The 21811-nt window shown below is 42.9% G+C and overlaps 1 protein-coding gene across 3 annotated transcripts; it reads right to left on the reverse strand.

The window, feature by feature from the left end:
• Positions 1-178: 178 nt before the first annotated feature.
• arfgap3 (ADP-ribosylation factor GTPase activating protein 3) lies at positions 179-20965 on the reverse strand. Of its 3 annotated transcripts, none has more exons than XM_063216947.1 (16): positions 20813-20965; positions 19252-19370; positions 18304-18376; positions 16505-16636; positions 15807-15884; positions 14697-14790; positions 14045-14095; positions 12018-12064; positions 11533-11681; positions 9616-9747; positions 8726-8851; positions 7048-7200; positions 5546-5669; positions 3864-3960; positions 3264-3385; positions 179-2108 (listed from the first exon to the last, which is right to left on the reverse strand). In XM_063216947.1, the coding sequence occupies exons 1-16, from the start codon at positions 20879-20881 to the stop codon at positions 2091-2093; spliced, it is 1584 nt and encodes a 527-aa protein (XP_063073017.1). In that variant the 5' UTR covers positions 20882-20965; the 3' UTR covers positions 179-2090. The 3 variants fall into 3 exon arrangements, with proteins under 3 accessions (XP_063073017.1, XP_063073016.1, XP_063073018.1); XM_063216946.1 differs by having other exon boundaries at positions 14697-14793; XM_063216948.1 differs by lacking the exon at positions 20813-20965 and adding an exon at positions 19613-19668 and having other exon boundaries at positions 14697-14793.
• Between the last annotated feature and the right edge of the window lie 846 nt (positions 20966-21811).

A 21811-nucleotide genomic window follows, 5' to 3' on the forward strand; every position in this document is an offset into this window, starting at 1 on the left:
CAGTGCTGAAATCAGGTCCAATATTTTAAGAGATTAGCAATAACATTTATAGGCTTTATAGACTTTAGCAGGTGCATGGCCTTTAACAAAATCCATTACATACCTACCTACATAACACGTTATACAGTACATAAATCGGCTCTGAGCCACTGCATTGCAAAAATGGAGCACAACACGCTTTAGAGTTTTCAGAAGAGTTTTTCCCAGTTTTATCAAGCAATCAATACACAGCATGGACATGTGCAATCTGCCATAGCCTACGGCAACCCCTTTACTCCCAAAAGTACAAAAAGCACAGTAATTATTCTATTCGTGAACAATTACAGGCTATCAAACTTCATTCCATACACAAATTAATGTAATTTTCTGAGTTTGGTGACCTTTGTGCCCATCAGCTTACAATGTTCGCAAAAAAAACCAAGACCTAATAAATCCTTTTCCTTTGGTGTAAAAGAAAATAGAAAGGAAATAGCCATAATTTTAAAGAGACATGATTGTTCAACATAGATAAGAACATGGAATCATACAACAATATTACTAGATTTACAATTGCATTATTAACATGAATTGAACTAATTAATGCTTTACTTACAATCAATCCCCTCCATTTCCTTTCTGGATATAAGCATTTTCCTTTATTTATGTTTTGTACATGTATGGCCTACTTGGTAAGCAATTCTAATTCTGGCATCAAAATAAAAAGGTGAATGCGTTACAAAAAAACAAAAACAAAGCAACAAGAGCAGTAACAGCCATCCATAAAGTGACGCGAAATCAAACATTACAGCATGCAAACTTCAGCTTTCTGTTAAAAAGGTGCACTGTGTAGGATGGTGACCAGAGTATTTTAACTTTGCTGCTCATTGAAACTGTGCTGCCCAAACTTGCTATTTTCATGAATATTTGCTAATTAATAAAATATTTACTAGCATGACCAATGTACAGTAAGTTTCTGAGCTAAACATGTCTATTTTTGGAAATTCAAAATGGCCGACATGGAGAAAACCCCCCTTTTCATGTATGATAAGTGCAATTTTCCCAGACATTATGAACACTTGGAATTTTATAGTGTTGGTCAGTGATCATGAAAAAGGTAACATTTGTGAAATTGACTACTATTAATATAACACAGTGCACCTTTAAACAGTGTTGGCAACTTTCAACTTCAGGCAATACTCAAAACCAAAGTTAAGGACTGGTACATTCAAATGCATCAAACCTTCATCAAACCCTCTCAATCAGAAAATGACACTTCGTTAGTGTGCATCAAGCATGGCAGGATTGTCAACATACAGTATGTATGGGAACGGCTTGTTTGAATTTAGACTGGGCCTTTGCTAATTGATACAGTGTGCTAATACATGTCAGCGACTAAGAAATAGTGGCATGCATGTTCCCAAGGTACTTGGCAAGAGATGCTTATATCATATGACAAGCAGGTAAACATGGTGCAATGAACCAAAACAAAGCGTATACGTCTGAATAATTAAGTACATGATATAACAGCATTTTAAAGCATTTCAATGCACTCTTCAAATAAGGCATCTGGGTAACTTTCCGTCATGTTTTAGTGATCCTTCAAGACTTAGCAGGTGATCCAGTAAGAAATCCCACTGCGACTTCATAAACTCTTCCTTTCAAAATCAATTTGGGAACCCCAAACACGTGTGCAACACAAAGCTCAACACCAAGGTGACTATTATCAAAGAAACACCCCAAAATCTAATATCAGCAGTAAGCCATAAACCATAGTGACCAGAAATATATGTAATGTCCAACAGCAAGAAAAAGGCATAGTGTATAAAGATGAACAAAGCTTAAGAGTCTCCTTCACTTCCGGTTTTGGTTACACGAGTAAGCTTTGGGATTCTATACTGAACTCACACAGTAACATCTGTCAAGCTCGGTGGGCTGGGCAGACATCCTCTATCTACTTCAAGAAGCTATGCTGAAGCGTCACACACAGCCAGTATGTGTGCGTGTTGGCCATTAAACCGATATCCCATAGGTGCCACCAGAGAGGCACACAGCTCTGCATGAGGGCAGGGCGGTGTTATTTTAAGGTACAGATGGCAGGGCATCCTCCAGGCTCACGTGCTGTATCGATCCTGTGGAAAGAAGGCACAGACTTGGACTTAGATTTGGAATTGCTCTTGACTTTATGGTCATTTCATACATTGGTGGAGCGCGCATCAAATGAAGGCTAACATGCAGACAGACAGATGTTTTTCCACTAATGTATTCAATTAGGACAATAATATTGTGTTATAATATGTATATGTCAGTAACTTTTCAACAGTAGCACAAGTCAGGGCGGTGCAACGACAACTGCACCAAAAAACGAAACCGTACAATTCACACACATACCGAACCGAACCGAACCGTGCAATCCGTCGCAAACCGCAATTCATGTACTGCCCAGAAAAATATGTAAAACAGAGATTCTAGGAGTATCTAATTCCGTCTCTCTGATTAAAACTTTAGCACATAAGACCAATCAGAGGATGACAATTAAAATCACACCACTCTCAGATTATAAGCCTATACAAACCATATGTAGGATATTTAGTAATAAGTCTGATTATATTAGCCAATTGAAAATGAGGGCATTTGAAATGCTCAGACAGTGCACATCAGCTGACGACAGTTTAAGTGCAAGCGCAGGTTAGCACAAGAGGCAGTTCTCAGACACATGCAAAAGGTCAAATTCAACTTGCGCATCATCACTTTATAACTGCAGTTATATAAATATTGTTTAATATTCCCAGTGCACCATTTATCATGAACTAAAAAAAAGAACCGTAGAGAACCGAAAACCGTGACCTTGACACCGTGATATGAACCGAACTGTGAATTTTGTGAACCATACCACCCCTAATGTGAAGCTTGTGTTACCAGTCGGTTTACATTCATGTCATATTATAGTATGGTTTGACATTTGTATGCTCACACAGGAGCCTGAGGGTTATCGACTTAAACATGTGATGACCAGTTTGGCCACAGAAGCGACAGACAATACAACACATTTTATTCCGTAAATAAAGCCCAATTTCACTTCACTAAAACCCAATTATTCCGCATGTATAAACATCTACACACTGTGGTACTCTCCAATTTCACTCCACTGACCTTGACTGACAGGCACACACAGAAACACTCTATTACAGTATATGCACCTGAATAGTGGAGACCATTTCACTGGCCGTGACTGACTGGTAGACACGCGCGCACGCACGCACGCACAGACAGACAGACACACACACCTGAATGGTGGAGACCACTCCACTGGCCATGACTGACAGGCGTCCGGCTACAGAGCGCACCCCCTGCTTCAGTCCCGCCATGTCAGGAGCGCTTGGCAACACGTTGGTCAGGCCGTACATGCCTGGGGACACAGCAAAACACACACACACACACACACACACACACACACACACACACACACACACACACACACACACACACACACACACACACACACACACACACACACACACACACACACACACACACACACACACACACACACACACACACACACACACACACACACACACACACACACTGTATTAGCACGAGCACAGAAAAACACAAACAAACATGGACAGATTCTCTCTCACACACCACACACGTGCACACTCACACACACTGTGTTACATGTGTGTATTACGGTATCAATAGTAAGAGGATTATGTGTCTGCTGTAGTGTTGCAGGGTCTCAGCCGTCAGTGGTGTTGGGTTGCTTCTGAACGCACAAGCACACGCACGCACGCACGCACGCACGCACGCACGCACGCACGCACGCACGCACGCACGCACGCACGCACGCACGCACGCACGCACACGTTAAATGTGTCACCCACCGGCGGTGTTGGTTTTCTTCTTCTGTTCGTCAAACAGGTCTGCTGAGCTGATGGAGGCGTTCCCAGAGAACCGCTCTAGACGAGTCCTCGCCTCATACTGCATGGAGAACACAAGGACATTACAGACAGAGACACTCAGACAGACAGACAGTAGTAGGTACACAATTCTGACCTCACTCTGTATACAGAAACATAAGAAAATATGGGAAGGCCCTGCCGTGGCCAACCGGTAGGGCACTCGTCTACCATGCGGACGTCCCCGATTCGATTCCCAGCCCGGTTCATTTGCCGACCCCTCCCCATCTCTCGCCCCATTCGCTTCCTGTCCACCTCTCACACTGTCCTATCATCAATAAAGTCATAAAAGACCAAATAATATCTTTTAAGAAAATATGGGCATTACAATCTCACTCTCACACACATACAGTTTTTTTGGGCTTAGCCCAGGGGTGGGGAACCTTTTTCATTCAAGGGGCCACTTCAAATTCATCAAGGGCTGTACTATGGACACAAACCAGGATTACCCCTGTACTTTAGGCCTATATTGAAGCCTGCCACCTTTACATCAGACCCCACCTACTCTAGGTCCACTGAAAAAAAAACTTAATTTTATTGCAAATGTAATTTCTAAGATTCCTTTACAAAACATGACATATTTCATGTGAAGCCACATAAAATTAAAATTCTTGCAGGGGCCGGATAAGACAACCTGAAGACAACCTGAACGGCCCTCGAGACATAGGTTCCTTAGCCTGATTATCATCGACTTTCAAATCTCTTCGAGACTTGGTCTGACCAAGAGCATAACAATTAACTTTTCCCAAACAACATGGTTGACCTGCCTCTCTAGGTTTGCGACTAGTTGGCTGGTGTCAAACAAAGAGGGTGGTGTTCCCGATTTTTCGGAAAATCAGAAACGATATTTGCATTGCTCTTGGCCTGACTACAAGCAGCGCAGAAGGTGTTGCGTCACTAGGAGGGCGTGGCCTGGCTATAGGTTCCCCAGCCCTGGTTTAGACCTACCAATGAGTGTAAAGCGTGGGTGGGAATTCCTGGGAACCTATGGCCCAGGAGGGCGTTTATGCCCATGAGGCTATGTTCAACAGCCCTCTATATAATGTTAATGTTACGCAGTTTTATATGAAATATGACATGTTTTGTAAAGCAATCTTAGAAATTGCATTTACAATACAATCAAGTTATATTTTCAGAGGACCTAGCGAAGGTGGGGTCTGTTGTAAAGGTGGCTACAGGGGGAAATCCTGGTTTGTGCTCATAGTACGGCCTGTGGAGGACTTTATCAAAAATACTGACTCAAACCAAGATATCGCAAAACACGCCCACTCAATGCAAAAGCGTGTGCTCAAGTTGGGTCTCCTAAGGGGGCGTTGTCCCCTACTTCTTCTTCTCTTTTTGAGGTGTTTGCGCAAGACGTGCGCTACCGCCATCTACAGCGCTAAGGGGACTTCATTGATTCTCAACCTCAGGACTCCAAAGGTCTTCTAACCGAAGGTCTCCTAAAGGGGCGTTCACCCGACATAAAGTGGATACCGGAAAAGAAACAAAATGACGCTTCTTGTTAGATCCACCTTCTTTGACTTTATAACATTTGAAGCTGCTGTTTGAATGAAAAAAGGTTCCTCAGCCCTAGTGTAAAGGCTGAGTGGAGTGAATGAGCTCACCTCTGTGTCGTCCTGTTTGCCAAAGTACATGTCGGAGGAGATGGACTTGGCGTCTCCAAACTTCTTCTGGGCTTCGTCTGAGGTCGGGCTGGGTACAGCATCGTATTTCCTTCTAGACGTCGACCTGAGCATTGAAAACACAAAGATGGGGATAAATAAGTGCAGCCCCCTGTTTATCCATGCCCTGCTGTGATGAAATTGACCGTTCATTGTTTATAGCACGTCTACGCCGTAGTGTGGGGGTAACCAAAATGTTTGGAAGCCATAGACTAGTACACCGCAGTGCTGTCAGAACCGGTGTGTGGAGTCCCTGAGGCCAAAGGCACAAAAATGGGGTTGAATGTGTGTGCAGGTATGTGTGTGTGCAAGGTTTTTCCCATTTTGGCTCTAGATAGAGTATAGCGTGGACAACCACTGCCTTTAGAGATTAAAATTTAGCAGCACATTGAATTATCTTCTAGGGGTGGACCTGAGAGTTGGTCTGGAGGTACACAGACTGCACAGATAGCACAGGAAGACTCACGAGGGACCAAAAGAAGTCAGTCCTAGTGTGAGTGTTTGGTTAGGGAGGGAAGAGACTGTTGTGGTTTCGTGTTACATTCTGACTCGCACCAAAAAAAACTTTTTTTCACCATTGTCTTAACTAGACCGTTCTATAGTCTCAGAAGGCAGATTTGCTTACAGCGTCTTTCCATGCAACCTATTTTTTCTGCCAAGAAAATGAGAATCTGGATAGGGAAAGAAAGCCAAGAGCCCCACTATACAAAGGCATGAGCACAATAGCACAGCCACCATTGTGTTCTTTTCAGCTGTGTGTTGTTTGCTAGTTGTCTGTTGATGTTGCATAACCTTTTGGATGTTTTTGGGAATAAATCAAGATGTAAACAAACTCTGCCCCCAATACAATGACCAGGATCTCAGAAAAGACTGAAGATTTCTTTTTTTTTTTATCAGGAACTGACACGTCCAGGGTAGTGTGAGCATTACAACTGATGTTGAAATTGGCTCCTGCGCTAGAAGTATTCAATCATTTCGTTGTTTTGGTGTTTAGGTCATCATTTACTGGTACAGGCGAGGAAATCTAGGATGGTCTATCTGCCTCAATGCCACATCTCTATCAATAAAATGGATGCAGTGTTGAAAGTAGAACGCAAGAAAACCTCGCCTTCCAAGCAAGCATGCCCCAGTCCTTACTTGGTAGCACATGTGCCTTCCATACTAGAGTTTGTCCAAGTTTGAATTTGAGACTGTATGCATACTGTATGTGATGCATACTGTATGCGACCACTTCCGTATGAGTAGAGTATAGTAGAGTAGGGTATACTTTTATTAATCCTGAGGGAAATTAAATGTCTGACAGTTTTACATAAGTACACAAATACAAAACATACACAAAGACCTAATTTACATTATTGCACATTGCAGTAATCATATAGCACCCACTTGAGTACAACAATGAAAGCAACCTCATGGCTTGCTAATAAATGAAGGGATTTCCGTACCTGCCGTCATCAAATGAGGACCTGGAGCTGAGGTAGAAGTCCGGCTCTGGCTTTGCGGAGTCCTTCTTCAACACATCTCCAGACTCCTTATTCCACCTGGAGAAGAAGCCATCAGAGGAGTCTGCCTTGTCATCAAAGACCTTGGACGATGACCTGGGAACGAGACCATCAGCAGACCGTCATGCCCCGAAGAAGACCCCATCGGCGCTACGCGTAGGCACTTTAATTAACCCATTGTGCCCTGAAGCGACATATACGCTGCATTCAACTTCTTGAGATTTGAGCCGTTTTATTAAAGATGTAGGCATGTTAGAGCTGAATGAACACTGTACCAGTGCAAAATGAAGGTTCTAGATTTTAAATGTAACTTATTTCATGTTTGTATGTGCTTCGGAGGCTGAGATATTTAGGATTTGATAGGCAGAAAGCACCCTTTCCCAAAAAGGGCTTAGGAAAAAATGGGTTAAGTCCTTAGTGGACGTGTCATTATAATAAAGACATTTTAACTATACTTTTTGGAGCGCCTTGGTGAAGAAAAGCTTTTTTTCTTTTCAACTAACTTTGGACAAACAATTACTTTGAACCAAAGAGTACCCATCAGGACATACTTTTCCCACATTTTTGTAAAGGGACTGAGCATGCCGCTGACTTGCAACAATTGAGACAATCACTTTGTTTGTAGTATATGGACACTTACAAAGTTAGTGTGACACTGGAAAATGTACAGAATATTACATAGTTTTAAACAAACAACGACAAAGTATAAAGGGCAGATTATAGTTCAGCAACGGCGCCTGTTGCTTACGGTCGCTAACCACTGTTGATGTTATAGATCTGCGCACGAGGTCTCATGTCGTTAGCTACATTTGGCTACATAGCTACAAGGCTACAGTACAGTAGTCAGACTGGAGGCATTGTGCCGCGAGTGCTAAACTGATGTATTGTTTGTTTGTTACTTACTAATTCAGTCATTGTAGCTTCATTTATTTACAAAGACTAGAAAGAAAACGTTCGTATTCCACAGAATATTGACAGTTTGGCTCTAGTAAACTACCGGAGAACTGTGCCGCCAGGAGAACAAGGAAGTAGCGAGACGACCAATGACAGCGCCTTTTCTCTGCGACCTTCGCAACCGTCTGTCGCGTAGTCAGGATTTTTTTGCAGAGCCTCTGCGCAGGGGGTGTGGTCGCACACAGACGGTTGCACAGGCTCTGCAACCGTCAGCGCCAATAAGTATAAATTGGCCTTAACTGCCACATACTACATATGCGACATGATCAATGTGTCAAAGTTGCTTTTCTTTGAACAAAAACAGCAAAATCGTACATATTTTCACGTTGCACCAAGTTAACCCATTGATGCCTAAGGCACCTGCAAAAAGGGTGCTGAATACCTGAGCACTTTTAAAGAAAAGCTGCCCTAAGCCTATACAAACCTAAATATCTCAGCTTCTGAAGCACATCATTTTTAAATAATTAATAACATATTTTTTAATAATTTTAATAAAGTTGTCTCAAATCTCATGAGCCTGAATGTTGCGTAATGCAGCTCCAGGCGCCAGGGCCAATGTTGCGCAACGCAACATCAGGCATCAATGGGTTAATGTTCTACTGAAACTCTCATTGAGCCCCAATGAAGCATGTGTGTGCATGTGTTTGAATGAGTGTAATCATCTCACCTGGATGAGAAGGTGCCGTGGTCCTCCCTCTCCTCATCAAAGCGGCTGATTCGGGATGGCTGAAGGTCTGTTGGAGTCTCCTGCTTTATGGTCTGCATGTCCGACTGCATAGAGTGGGACACCCCACTACACACACACACCCACAATGTAAATATTATGCTGTCCTTCAAAAGCTATCATTAAGGCCGACCAGGCCATTTGCACAGTTATACACCAACACCTGCACCACAGTGATTTATCTATCTATCTCTCTTTCTCTCTCTCTTGCTCTCTGTCGCTCTCTTCGTCAGACGCACTTCTTGCCCACACACACAGAAAAAAAACGTACCTCCGGCTGTGAAGGCCCATGTCTTGTCTCACCGTCTACTGCCTTATCTTGCCCTCACACACACACTCACACGCCTTCAGTCCCTGTAGCCTCATGCCCAGTCTCTCTGTTTGCCCTTTCTTTTTGCTGCCACACACACTCTCTCTCTCTCTCTCTCCTCTCTCTCTCTCTCTCTCTCTCCTCTCTCTCCCTCTCCTCTCTCTCCCTCCCTCTCTCTCCCTCCCTCTCTCTCTCTTCTTCTCTCTCTCTTCTTCTCTCTCCTCTCTCTCTCTCTCTCCTCTCCCTCTCTCCTCTCCCTCTCTCTCTCTCTTCTCTCTTCTCTCTCTCTCTCTCTCTCTCTCTCTCTCTCTCTCTCTCTTCTCTCTTCTCTCTCTCTCTCTCTCTCTCTCTCCTCTCTCTCTCTCTCTCTCTCTCTCTCTCTCTCTCTCTCTCTCTCTCTCTCTTCTCTCTCTCTCTCTCTCTCTCTCTCTATGCACCTCTCTCGCTCTCTCTCTCTCTCTCTCCATAGCCCCATGCCCAGTCTCGGCCTGCTCCTTCTTCTTGCTTGCTAACACACACGCACCTCCTGCTGCTGAAGCCCATGCCCAGTCTCTCGGCCTGCTCCTTCCTCTTGCCCTCCAGGCCCTTCATCTTCTCATCGTCCCTCTTCCTCTGCACCTCCAGGTCCTGGTAGGCCAGACGCAAGGACGACACACTGCATGGACAAATACACACACACATACACACAGATGCAAGCAAACATACACAAACGCACACACCCACAAACACACAAACACACACCATCATGAAATGAACATCTTCCATTTATTTATTAGAATTGTTTCCCAATCATCAGCCAATTCAGCACCCGATACCAGGCCATCGTGTTTCGCATAACTGGACCTCTTTTGGAACCTGTTCAAGGTCCCAAAAGATCCAGTTGCCCAAAATGTTGCCGTTTTGTCTGCCATGACCTTGACCAAAGACAATCTTCACAGTGCTAGAGTAATGTACTGTACATTTTATTTAGGAAATTGTATTGAGTTGTGCCAGGCCAGCCAGGAGAGATTGCTAGGGCCCAGAAACAGCCACCATCCTGCCTACCATCTGTTCCAACGGCTACCTTCAGGTAGAAGGTACAGGTCCCTTCAGGGCCGCACTAAAAGACTGGCCAACAGCGTTTACCACCAGGCCATTAGACTTTTGAATTTGCAGGACTGCTGAGGAACATTACTGTCTTAAATGTTATCCATCTATCCTTTGGACATTTCTGTGTGTGTGTGTGTGTGTGTGTGTGTGTGTGTGTGTGTGTGTGTGTGTGCGTGTGCGTGTGTGTGCGTGTGCGCATGTTTGAGAGACAGAGAGAGGGGGCGGGGGGTGTCGAGTATTATGCACTTAATCTCTGCTGCACTTTAAGTGGGATGGGGGGGCTGGGGGGGTCAAGCACTGGTGTCACTTTTACCTCTTTTTGCACTTTACTTGGAAACCTGCTGCTACTAAGTTTTGTACCCCAAACACAATTTCGTTGCCTTTTTGACAATGACAATACATGAATCTTGAATCTAGAATCTTGAATGAATCTTGAATCTTGAAAAGATCCAACTATTGCAGACACAGCCCCTAAATAAACTGAATGGCTTTCAAATGACTGCTAAGATAGTTAAGATCTCGAATGTAGTGAAAGCCATACCATACAACAGGGGCTACCAACCTAATCTAACTTGTGGCTCACTTGAAATTGTCATTAATGTTTGGGCCACACCTCTGACCCAATAAACAATACAACTCAAATAAACAAATCAACATCAACACACACACAAATATTATTTTGATTTTTAGAAAATTATCAGAAGGCCCACTTGGAATACCTTCAGGGCCCGTCAGTGGGCCGACCCCGACCCACAGTTTGAGAATCTGCCCGGCATACAACCATAGGAGAGACAGAATCTGCCATACAACCATAGGAGAGACAGAATCTGCCATACAACCATAGGAGAGACAGAATCTGCCATACAATCTCCTTACACATTCCACAACAGGCAGGCAGCTCAACTCAGACACATCAGCGCTGAAGAAAGAAATGGAGATTGCGGGAGTAGTGTTCCCAAACACTCTCCACAGACTACACAAGTTCAAGGTCATTGCAAGGTCACCATGACAAAATGCCATGACACTGCCTTTTTCCATTGCTAAATTTGAACGCGCCAAGACTGTGAGAGGGACAATAGGGAGATTCTAAGGGTGCAGACAGTTTTGTTTAAATTTCAAGTTTTGCTTATATCTGGCACCTTTCAGTGTTGAGTGTGGTGTAATCCGCTTAAATGTAAATTTGAACACGACAAAGGAAGCTAAATTCTATTACTGTATAATTAACTATGGTTATACAAACGGATTTGCAAAAAGGATGTAGCAACAGGTCACAGAATTGTGCACATACATGTTTGTTTGCATAGTGCAGTGTTGTTATTTTTTTGCCATTTTTCAGTTCAGAAGCACTTACACATTGTCATCCTCTTCAGCAGCAGTGGGTTTGGGGTTGTTGTTGGTCTCCTCTCTGAGCTTGTCCACAGCCTGAGCCCTCTTGGCCTGAGCCGAGAAGCTTTGGCTGCTCACCTTCTGAGCACCCAAGCCCCCCTTCTTGGCACCCAGCTGAGAACAACACACACACGCATACGGAAGAGGCATCAGAACCACACACACACACACAAACGTCAAAAGTCAAAGTCAAAGTGTACTTAATCATAACCCCAAAAAATCTATGTAACAAGGGTTAGCACAGAAGTTTGAAATTGCATTAGACAGGCATGCACATAGAGTACAATTCCAACATACAGTACGTACTTGCACTGTAATCCATGACAAAAATCTCCTATACAAACTATTAGCAGTGTGTTTAATGGGATGTTCAGTCAAATGTTATAGTATAGGATGATATATTATTTGACAAAAAAAGTCTGCAGGAATGAAATTGCCTGATAAGCATACCGCTTTCTTTGTGGTGGTTGGCTTCTTCTTGAAGAGAGCACTCGTGTCTGCAAAAATACAAACATACTGTGTATTCCCAAACGTCACAGTGTTCATGGAGAACTGACCTCGGGTGCATTTCTCGAAGCCAGAGTCAAGTCAAGTCAAGGTTTATTTGTAATGCACTTTTAAAGCAACAAGAGCAGCTGACCAAAGTGCTAACAGGAAGACCTGAGTAAAGACTTGAAACAACATGGAACGACACAGACAAAGGGACTTGAAGACACCCATAAAAACACACAAAAAGCACAAGATTTAGTACAAAATATGGTGTAGCTGAAATAATACACCAAGAAGTTAAGATCAATAAAAGTAAATATCTAAGCAAACTAAATGAAATAGCAGAGATCACACAGGAATGTCAATACATAAGAAGGGTAAAAAGGTGGGTAAAACAATAAATAAATAAGTGAATAAGGCCCAGTTGAGATTAAAAGACAAGAAGTGGGATCAAGGAGAAATAAAAGCCTAGGCATAAAAATGGGTCTTTAGATCTGTTTTAAAAACAGCTAAAGAGGGAGCCAGGCGGATATGAAGAGGGAGCTCATTCCACGGTTTAGGGCCAGCAACTGCAATGTCCCGGTCCCCTCTACTTTTTCGTCTGGAGCGGGGCACTACTAGACACATTTTGTCGGCAGATCTAACGGCCCTGGAGTGGCTCTGAATAGTTAAAAGATCAGCTAGGTAGGGGGCTGCCAGACCGTGTAGGGCTTTAAAAATAAATTAAAGAATCTTAAAATTGATCCTGTATCGTATGGGGAGCCAGTGGAGGGCAGCAAATACAGGAGTGATATGCTCATGTCTACGTGTCTTGGTGAGAAGACGTGCTGCTGAATTTTGAACAAGTTGTAGACGAGTGAGAGAGGCAGAGCTTATACTGGCATAAAGGGCGTTGCAGTAGTCTAAAGGGCTCTGCACACTTTGGCGCATTTGGCGCGAGAACCATTAAAATGTGTCAGACCATTCATAGTCAAAAGCGCCAATTACAGGCTTTTGCTTGCATTTTCGGAAGTGTGCCCTCTGCTGTTCATGACAGAAACGGCAGAATTTATCGCAACTCGCAGCTGGCGTTCTACAGATGTATAAAAGTAGAAAGCCAAACACGGCTTCTGTAGGGCTACTGAACGTCTGACCTAAGACTTACCACAGTGAAACGTAGATTTTTGTTGTAGCCTACATTGCCAGATCATTCCAAGACCATGTGAGAGCATTGTTCTGGCTGCAGAATTTATAAATAGATCGCCAAACACAACGTGCTTCTGAGTAAACAATTGTTTCACTGAACAACATTTAAGGGAGAAGATAAAATAACTCTGAGACATTTTATTTTCCTCAAAATGATGCAGGGTCCATTCTGTAGTACAGTAGCTGTAGCCATATCTCTTCGCAACTCCTGCTTTGTCTGCCTACATGCATGGTCGCTGGTGGCGCACGGCAAGTTACAAAACATCTAGGGTGCACGACCTCGCGCCGCGGCTGCTTGCGGAGGGGCGTGTGACGTCATTTTGAGCGCACGCCATCGTCGCGAGGGAGGTATGAATGAGGTTAGCGCCAGTAACGCTAAGTATGAATCCGCCTTAAGCGGGAGGTGACAAAGGCATGGATGACATTTTCAAAGTGTTTAAAAGATAAAAAAGGTTTGGCCTTGGATAAAAACCTTAGTAGATAAAAAACTGGATCTTACGATCATGTTGATTTGTTTCTCCATTTAAAAATAGGATCTAGGGTCACACCAAGGTTTTTTGCCTTATCTTTGACATAGGGTCCAAGAGGGCCTAGGTCAATAGGTGGGGCAGGGGAAGTATTGGGCCGAAGCACTTTCATTATTTCATAGTTGCTAACTATGATAGCTACTTTGTTGTTTGCAATGCAATTTCCCATTGACAACTACCCAAGTTGCTAACTGGCTAAAAACTATGCTTTCGAGAAATGCAACCCTAGTGTTTCAGGTCAGTATGTGAAAGGAGAGAAGTGCTTGTTATTCTCACCTAACGCCGTTTGAGGAGACACGCTAAGCACTTCCACACTCGGTCCCTCTTCTGGAAATAGAGAGCAAGAGAATTATGATGAAGACTTCATGGGATAAGGACCTGTATTATACAGACTCTGGTATGTACCTATACCCCTCCCATTTTGCAGTTTTGTAATTATATCTTAGGCCCTAAGACTTAGGGCAATATCAAGGAAATTTCACTTTGACACAACGAAAAGTAGCTAGTGTACCACTTGTACAACCTTTTTGGTTTATTGTACCCACAAATGTACCCACAAAAGTGAGTATACCCCTATGTTAAAATTGCAGAGAGAGTAACAGGATCTGCTTCATCAGTCGCAGTGCATGTTGACATACATATTTCTTTAGGTGAAATTCAGCTTTCCAACATTGACAACATTCATGCAGCCCCAAACCATTTCAGTCCCACTACCGTGCTTGACTGTAAGCAATGGTGCACTTTTCTTTGCCAAGAAGTTAAGTGGCAAAGGTAAACACTTCTTATATGTATGCAGTTTATGTGCCTTTTTGCTGTTTTTCAGTTTTTTCTTTGTGTGTCTATTCCTGGTTTGTAGCCATGTACTTTCCAAAGGTGAAAGGTGATTGTTGCTACAGGTTGTGTCTGATATTGTACACTCATGAATTACCATTGTTGTTGTTGTGATTTTCCTTGGTTGATGAGGATTCCACAGCTGTGGGACCAGAGCTGATGTTCAGAGAGCTGGATTCACTGGAGGTCACCTGCTACATGTGGACAATACATCCATACAGGTAGAACATTAGACTAGAGGTGACATGGCAATCCGTGACATTCCCAAGTGGCAAGTGTAGCCTCCATCTTCTGTAGGGGTAGACCTGTGGTCTTCAGTCAATTCAAATTGATGAAGAACATGCACACCTCTGTCAAAAAATGGCCTAAAACTGTGTGGATGTGAAGTAACACATTAATAAAGGACCATAATAATATAATATAATATAATATAATATAATATAATATAATATAATATAATATAATATAATATAATATATGTCAGGTTAAATATCTAATTAAATCATATGACTTGATAAAAGAAATCAATAAATCAGTTCATATTCATTAGGTAGATATTTAGCAGCACATTTCAACTATTGTCCTTGTCGATGGAAAATTTCACATTATTAAACCATTTTTTGACTGAGGTGACCCCCCCCCCCCCTTCTCCATTCATTTACATTGCGCAGATCTACCGCTACCTACAAATAATGGCTGTCAGGATTGCTGTAAAAAGGGGGGCAGCATCACCTATACTCTAGTCTTCTACCAAAGATGTTCTTTCCAACGTCTCCGGTTCTACTTCTATGAATAAATCTTTCTACGGACAACAGATCAGGGGTGCGTTTCTGGAAAGCGTAGTTGTTAGCAGTTAGCAACTTGGGTAGTTAGGGAAATTACATTGCAACCAACAAAGTAGCTAACTTAGTTAGCAACTGCGCTTTCTAAACACTCCAGCATATGCTGACCATATGCTGGGTAATAAAAGGCAGACAGATAAACAGATGCACACGTACTGCACGCACACTCCACTTTCTCTTTGTTTACTTAGATGTCAAGTCATGTTCTGCACTGTCCATAAATGCTTACAGTACTAGCGCACACAGAGGCACACAAGGCGACACAGACACAGACACAGACACTCTCAGTTGCTCTCACAGACATGCACACTGACACTTGAACCAAGATGACCGTGATCAGGAAGCATCACCCATGTTTACTTTACCTGTGTGTGCTGGCTGAAGAAGTCCACCTGCTTGTCAGTGGGAGACGGGGAGAGGGGAGCCTGGCTGTCCAGCCAAAGCTGACAGTAAGAAACAGACAATAACACATGAAAAAAATGCACAAGGCAAGGAATTAGGAAAGGCATTAGGAAAGACCATAGACACACTCCATAAAAAATGGCACATGGAGTCTGGTCAGTGTGTGTGTGTGTGTGTGTGTGTGTGTGTGTGTGTGTGTGTGTGTGTGTGTGTGTGTGTGTGTGTGTGTGTGTGTGTGTGTGTGTGTGTGTGTGTGTGTGTGTGTGTGTGTGTGTGTGTGTGTGTGTGTGTGTGTGTGCTATTTCAGTAAGCCTATGTGTGCATACTGTCTAGTGGCCAGGTGTGTGTGTGTGTACTGTATGTCTGCGTGCGTGTGTGTATATCTATCTATACCTCTGTTGGCGCGTTCAGGCCAACTGAGAACCGTGCCGGTGCCACAGATCTTACCTCAGATCTTACCGCAAACCGTGACAACAACGTGGATAGGCAGGTTCATCCTGGTAACACAGTCTCGTGCGGAAAAGTTCAGAGCCCGGTATGAAAGCAGATGGTTTGCAGTTAAGCACTTTAGTGGCAAACATAACTGGCGCAGGCTCTGACACCGGCACTGTTCTGGTTGGCCTGAAAACAGTATACGTGTGTGTGTGTGTGTGTACTGTACCTCTGTGCCGTGATGCCTGGTGGCCTGTGTTCCCAGGGTCTTGATCTTGTCTCTGTAGAGCTGCGCTGCTCTGCTGTTGTACTTAGTGTTGGCAGCAGTTGAGGTACTGCCGTGCTGATTGAAGAACGCCAACTGAGACAGTAAGGAGAGGGAGAGGGAGAGAGAGAGAGAGACATAATTGTACAGTGGAAAGAAAGAAAGAAAGAAAGAAAGAAAGAAAGAAAGAAAGAAAGAAAGAAAGAAAGAAAGAAAGAAAGAAAGAAAGAAAGAAAGAAAGAAAGAAAGAGAAATGGAGAGTGTGAAAGAAACACAAAGTGGGGCCATCCTAACTGGTGCAAAGGTCACACAAACACAGTGGATTTGGACAATTTTGCGCGACCAAAAACATGGATGGACTGTTAGAATCTTCAGACCAAGCAACTGATTTCTGACTGAATTCTGAAAGAGCATTCTACACAAAAGGAGGTTCCACAAAACTGTGGCTGCTTTCCAAAACATACAACTGCAGACAGGGCAGAGAGGAAAGGGTGCACACACATAGTTTCTTCACTCAGTGGTTTAGAAAAGATGACTCAGTGAGTGAACTGGTCATGTGCTGGGCTTTCCTAGTCATGTCCTGTGGGAAGAGGGAGCGTCTACTCCCCAGGACTGCCAAAATCAACAGCGGACGAGCAGAGCAGAGCAGGGCAAAACTGAGCAGAGCAGGGTGGAGAGGAGTAGAGAGTAGTGAAAAGTAGCAGAGTAGACAAGTGACAAACTGCTATGGAGTTTTTTTTGCAGACAGGGTGTAGATGGAAGAACAAGCAGTCCTGGGGATCCAGACATTCATAAGAGATCTCATAGGTCTGCTCTCAGAGGGCACCAACAGTAGTGATGCACTCACCTTGGGGAAATCTGTCCATCTCACTATCCCTCCCTCCACTATGTGCGCAGTACATATTCAGTGCATCTATTTCACTATCCCTCTATCTATGTGCAGTGCATATGAACAGCTTCGTTGCAAAATGACTTTTATCCATTTTGGAACATTTTATGAAATTGACGTTTTTGTATTGGGCATAACATTGCATTGGCATTGTAAAACGCATTTCATATAGGTTTAAAAAGTATGTTCTCAAAATATTTGAATGGCAAGAATTCACACATAGATGAAAGGACTTCTGGACAGTCATTTCCTATGATAAAATGCAAAAGTCAAAAATGACGTTTAAGTTATTTTGCAACAAAACTCTTCATATACAACATCTATTCATCTATCCATTCTGCCATCAGTCTATGTCATTATCCTTCTATCTATGTGAAGTACATTTATACTGTTATATTGTAAATATCGGTCTATTTACCCATGTCTCATTATCCCTCGCTCTATCTATGTGCAGTATACATATAGTGCACTGCAGGGCTCTAAATTATCACTAGCCAACCGGCCAAATGCTGGTGAAATTTCAGTTTGGCTGGTAGAATAGATCAACTTACTAGCCACTTTGACCCATTGGTGAGTGTGTATTTGGCTAGTAAGATCAACATCTACTAACCATTTTGGCAGGTAATGAAAATAGTTAATTTAGAGCCCTGGTGCACTATATATCCACAGGGAGTCATGGGTAAGCGGTTAGGGCATCGGACTTGTATCCAAAAGATCCAGGTTGGTGGTCCCTTGCACAAGGGAGGCATGAATGCAGTTTTGTTGTGTGCAGTGAGTCAATGTGCTGTGGAGTGGTATGTCACAATCATAATGTTCACTCAGATTCTAGATGACTAGATATTGTAGATATATCTATTCATCCATCTCTACTCACCGCACCAGCGTTGCCTCCAACTTGCATGCAGCGCAGTTGGAACCAGGACCAGTTGAAGTCCAGCTCTGTAGACCTGCCATAGAGACACACAAGTGGAGGAACTATGTTCATAAATACATTGTAGAATCAATGGGACAATCGTGGTTAAAGAAAGGATAAATGAAAAAGAAAAAATATATTTTTTAAATACGTAGGGGACAAAGATCTATACATGCTACAGAATTAATTACTGTAGCTTGCATATTAAACACAGTGTGCCAGGAAGACCACCATATGTAGCACATCTTAAAAATAACTAAACAGATCATCGTGAATGTGGTAAATTGTATGGCATAGCTGCAATTTCTGTCATCTCTTGCACAGTGCACCTTGAGAACATTACATATGAATGATAAAAAAACTTGACAAAAACAGACGACATTTGTCTTGGTCTCAGTGGGGTTCGCCTTAAACATGGTTAAGTGATAAGCCTAGCTAAATTAATATAGGAAGTGGTACACCTGGTAATAGATAGCCCACATGTGTCGTTTAGGTAAGATAATGAGTGCGTCTTAATATGCGACCTTGCCTCCTCCACTTGCCTCCTCCACTTGCTTCTCGTCATGATGACATCACTGACAACAGCATTATATTTCAATATCTTGCAAAAGCTCAATTGTAGAGTCTTTTTCTCATTTGTAATTGGGATGGTGAATGAAAAACAGTCCCTCAAAATTTACTGTGGCTAGGCTGACAGCTGGGAAACTTTATCGTTTTCTCCACGGAGGAGGGGCCAGGAGGCGGGACGAGGAGACAAGCGCAAGTGGAGGAGGCAAGGTTGCATATTAAGACGCACTCAATGAGGATGCCAGGCTCCTCTATTAGATGATTTACAACTACCTCAAAAATTAACCTACAGTAGATTACTAGTGAGCCATGTTCTTGGCAGACTCTCCTGGTCTTACATACCTGATGAAGGACAGGTGAACTCCCAGGGAGCGATGCGTGCCAGAGCAGTCGATACACAGGAACACGCCATAGGTGATGCTGGCCCAACTCGGGTTCTTGGCCGAACAGTCAAAGCATACCTGGAGGGATGAAGTTGAGAAAAATGTCAAAGTGGTCAGGAATTGTGGAAAAAGATATTGAAGGTGCTCTTTGGTGTGGGGAAAACAGTATCATCAGAAAGGTGGGAGTCCAAGGCAGCCTTCTTATCCAAAAAATATAAAAATCCTTCATTCAATTATTGAATGAAGGCTTTTATCTTTTTTGGATAAGAAGAGTGTTGGATTCCCTCCTTTTTGGTGACACCTGGAAGGATATTTATTACCACCCTCCATGGAAACGGATTCCTCTTAGCTTGTTCCAGACTGTGATGGAGTCACGGCTTTCGCCCAGGCTACTCCCATACAGCCTGCAAAGGTGATAATAGCCCCCCCCCCCCAAATCAGTTCCATCCTTGGATGTTACTGTCATCTTGTGGAAACAAGCAAGACAATGTCCAAGTGGATACAGTACAGTTGTCAGTGCATACAGTTGTCAGACCAGTTCAAGTGTCAGAGTTTTGTAGGCCTGTATTGTGCATTGATTATTATTATTATCATAATCATCATCATTCTGCACTATAATGCATGAGTACGCCTATGCCACTCACAGTATGGGTTCCTGCCAAACTATTGAAGTAGGCTACTCTGAACTGTATATAGGTACTATGACTTGTGTGCTACACAACTAGTTATTATAAGATGTCCAGTGCCACACTCAAGTACCCTGCACTGGTCACTCATGCACGTCACTTGGTCGAGCCGACATAAACAAAGTTTGACTCATGTCTCCAGCACCACGATGATGCAACCACCACTACACCCAGGCACATCTTCTTAGGCCAACTAAAAACGCCCAAAACTAGCAAAACTGTTTAAATGGGACCATGGTGTGATTAAGGAATATGATAATAGGCCCTATAAAACCTAGAAACTAAAATATGAAAATAAAAATGTTTGACATAGATTAACTAAATGTCGTGCCAGAAGATATGCCAATACACACACAGGGTGGTAGCCAACTGTAAATTCCAGTAGCATAGAGGCCACATGATAATCCAGTGAAAGGATGCACATGACATTACGGTCGAACTCACCTATTGTCCTGGGCTTTCAAGAGCGCAAGTAGCCTATTTGACCCATTAATTACACCTGACAGTCGGAGAAAGCTTTGGGGCCAGATAGCCGCCGAAAGAAACAAGTTTGACAAGATGTTGCCAAATAGGAAACATTTTACCAACAGCCATTTTGATGTTTTGTGGCAACGCCGAAACGAATTTATTGTTAGACATATATTCTGTGAAGAAAACCATCTATTCTCTGCGTATTTTTGTAGGCTACTATAAAGACTTCCCATATGGTTACAGCCCTGCAGTCGCTCGGCTTGATAGTGCGACGTGTCAAGTACATTTGATACGCTAATTTACTTCCTTGAGACTGAGACACGGCAAAGGTAAACAGTATATTCGTGTAACTTGTCATCTCACCTTATTCGTAGGTATGGATCGCAAGCGTTTAAATATGGTCGATATTTCTTGCTTGGAAGGCTCGCTCATCTTTACACCTGTTGACGATTCACCTGACTGGCAGTGGCGGCCGTCAAAATATAGCAATTTTGTTTCCTTAGCTCGAATTTGACACGTAGATGCGAATTTATTTTGGATATGCCATGATTGGCCAGTGTAGAAAAAGTAGGCGTGCCCAATCCATTCTGGGAATTGTAGTTCCCTAGTTGACAAGAGACAGTTTATCATTCATGAGGGGGGTAGAAATCAGCAAATATAAACATTGCATGTTGTTGATGTACATTATATCTTATGAGTTATGACAGTGTTGCATGGTACAGAGGCCTGGGCCCAAAGTGCCTGGTATATTTTAGAAACGAAATGATTGTTTACAGTTGAGTGAATGAGTAAATTTAACTGTATGTTTACTTTATGTTTTCGATAACTGGCCAAGATTCACTTGCAATGTCCATCCATGCTAGATTTGAGAGAAATCATCTGAACTGTTTAAAACCCAGATTAGGCCCTTCATGAACAACACTACCCCACCTCTTGATGCAATAGATAAATATGCAAAATCATGTAAATATGTAATTCCATCCAATTGAGCACAGAGGAAGACACAGATGGGACAAGACTCAAACTTTCTCAATTCATTTTTATTATGGCCACACTGCGGGACTTTTTTTTTTTTACAAAGTGCACATATTTTGGACAGGCTTTAAACAACCCGTTCAATGCACAGCAATTCTGCATTCGCCCCTTCCCCCAATATAGCATTTTATGTTTTTTTGTTGTTGTTTACATTCAAACCATGACTTGGGTTTACAGGCCTAGTTTCAGAGCTTTTTTGTTTTGTACAATAGTAGCCCGCTGCAGTCAAGGCTTTATGTGGTGTTGCTATTAACAATAAGAGGGGAGGTGGCATGTACTCCAGCTCAGCATACATCTTCCATCTCATGTGAAAACACTGAATCCTGT

Source organism: Engraulis encrasicolus, chromosome 15 (genome assembly GCF_034702125.1).
Source record: "Engraulis encrasicolus isolate BLACKSEA-1 chromosome 15, IST_EnEncr_1.0, whole genome shotgun sequence".
Classification (NCBI taxonomy): Eukaryota; Metazoa; Chordata; class Actinopteri; order Clupeiformes; family Engraulidae; genus Engraulis; species Engraulis encrasicolus.